This window comes from Macadamia integrifolia, chromosome 1 (genome assembly GCF_013358625.1).
Source record: "Macadamia integrifolia cultivar HAES 741 chromosome 1, SCU_Mint_v3, whole genome shotgun sequence".
Classification (NCBI taxonomy): Eukaryota; Viridiplantae; Streptophyta; class Magnoliopsida; order Proteales; family Proteaceae; genus Macadamia; species Macadamia integrifolia.
Genome location: NC_056557.1, coordinates 9,710,247 through 9,711,413, shown reverse-complemented (window position 1 = coordinate 9,711,413; position 1,167 = coordinate 9,710,247). Strand labels below are relative to the sequence as shown.

The 1,167-nt window shown below is 35.7% G+C and overlaps 1 protein-coding gene across 1 annotated transcript in view; it reads right to left on the bottom strand.

Moving 5' to 3' along the window:
- Nucleotides 1-1,167, bottom strand: part of LOC122082296 (protein VAC14 homolog) — a 13,986-nt gene that overhangs the window by 10,405 nt on the left and 2,414 nt on the right. The window contains exons 4-8 of the mRNA XM_042649757.1: nucleotides 1,043-1,132; nucleotides 768-887; nucleotides 656-684; nucleotides 390-532; nucleotides 197-291 (exon numbers count right to left, since the gene is read on the bottom strand). Of these exons, the coding sequence (XP_042505691.1) occupies nucleotides 197-291; nucleotides 390-532; nucleotides 656-684; nucleotides 768-887; nucleotides 1,043-1,132 (477 nt within the window). The remainder of the gene's footprint in view (nucleotides 1-196; nucleotides 292-389; nucleotides 533-655; nucleotides 685-767; nucleotides 888-1,042; nucleotides 1,133-1,167) is intronic.

Here is a 1,167-nt window from a genome sequence, read left to right as displayed (position 1 = left end):
CCCCCCCCCCCCCCAGGTTCAAACTAAACTATGGCCATCCTACAAATCCCTAAACTAAAAGCAAAAAAAAATTAAAATTAAAATTACCACCTGCTACCAGTCTTCCGAGAGATAGTTAAGTGTGCCCAGGTAGCTAGCTAAAACTGATTAATACAAGTAGAAAGATTTGCATCAGCTACTTTAACACAACTCTTACTGGAGAATTCTTGATCTCTTGAAGAAATTCTGAAAGTGCTGAATCAGCTTGTTGTCGTATTTCATGGCTAGAATCACTTAACATGTTGAACAAACCTGAAATTTTGACAAGTACATTGAGCTAGCATTTAATTACCAACAACAAAACCACAACTTGCACAAGGAAGTTCCATGAATTTCTAATGAATATTTACCATCAAGAAAATCCGGAAGAAAGCCAAGCATATCAATCTCTGGAACACTATCCAATACAGTGATCCATCCTACCAAAAATTGGCGGACATAAGGATTTAAGACATTCATACGCTCCCTTAGCAATGGTATAAACTCTTCAATGCTGAGAATAATCGCATAATCATAGAATAAGGTCATACAACCAAATTCCTTCAAAAGTTGTATGTGAAAAAAATTTGACATCTAATATCAAAATTACACCTAGCTTTTGTAGGAAACTGCATACCTGAATTGATCACTTTCAGTTACAATATCCTGCTCATCAAAAAACAAATTATTGAACTTTATATAAAAATATTAGCAAAACCAAAATATGATCAGAGAGAGCTTGGGTTTACCTTGACAAGCCGATCTAAAAGATGAGCAGCACTTTGCACATTGGCATCTGAGTCAGCTGACAGCTTGCATAATGCATCAAAGATCTGATTAAAGAACACAATGAAATCACCCCTTACAACCTGCACAGCAGCTATCGAGAATGGGATTCAGCCAGAATAATATTGATGATGTCTAACTAACAAAATAAATGGAAAATAGAGCCCCAAAATTTACAAAGAAAAAGAGAGAGACAAAAGAATAAGAAGAAGAGAGAAACATATTGATCCATTCTCACCTTTGCAATGTTATACAGAGCTTCACAAGCATAATAGCGAACCCGGCTATCTTGGTCAGAAAAGGAATTGAGCACGGGTGGTACAATTTGCTGTCAGTTGAAATAAAAAAGACTATAAACATAAA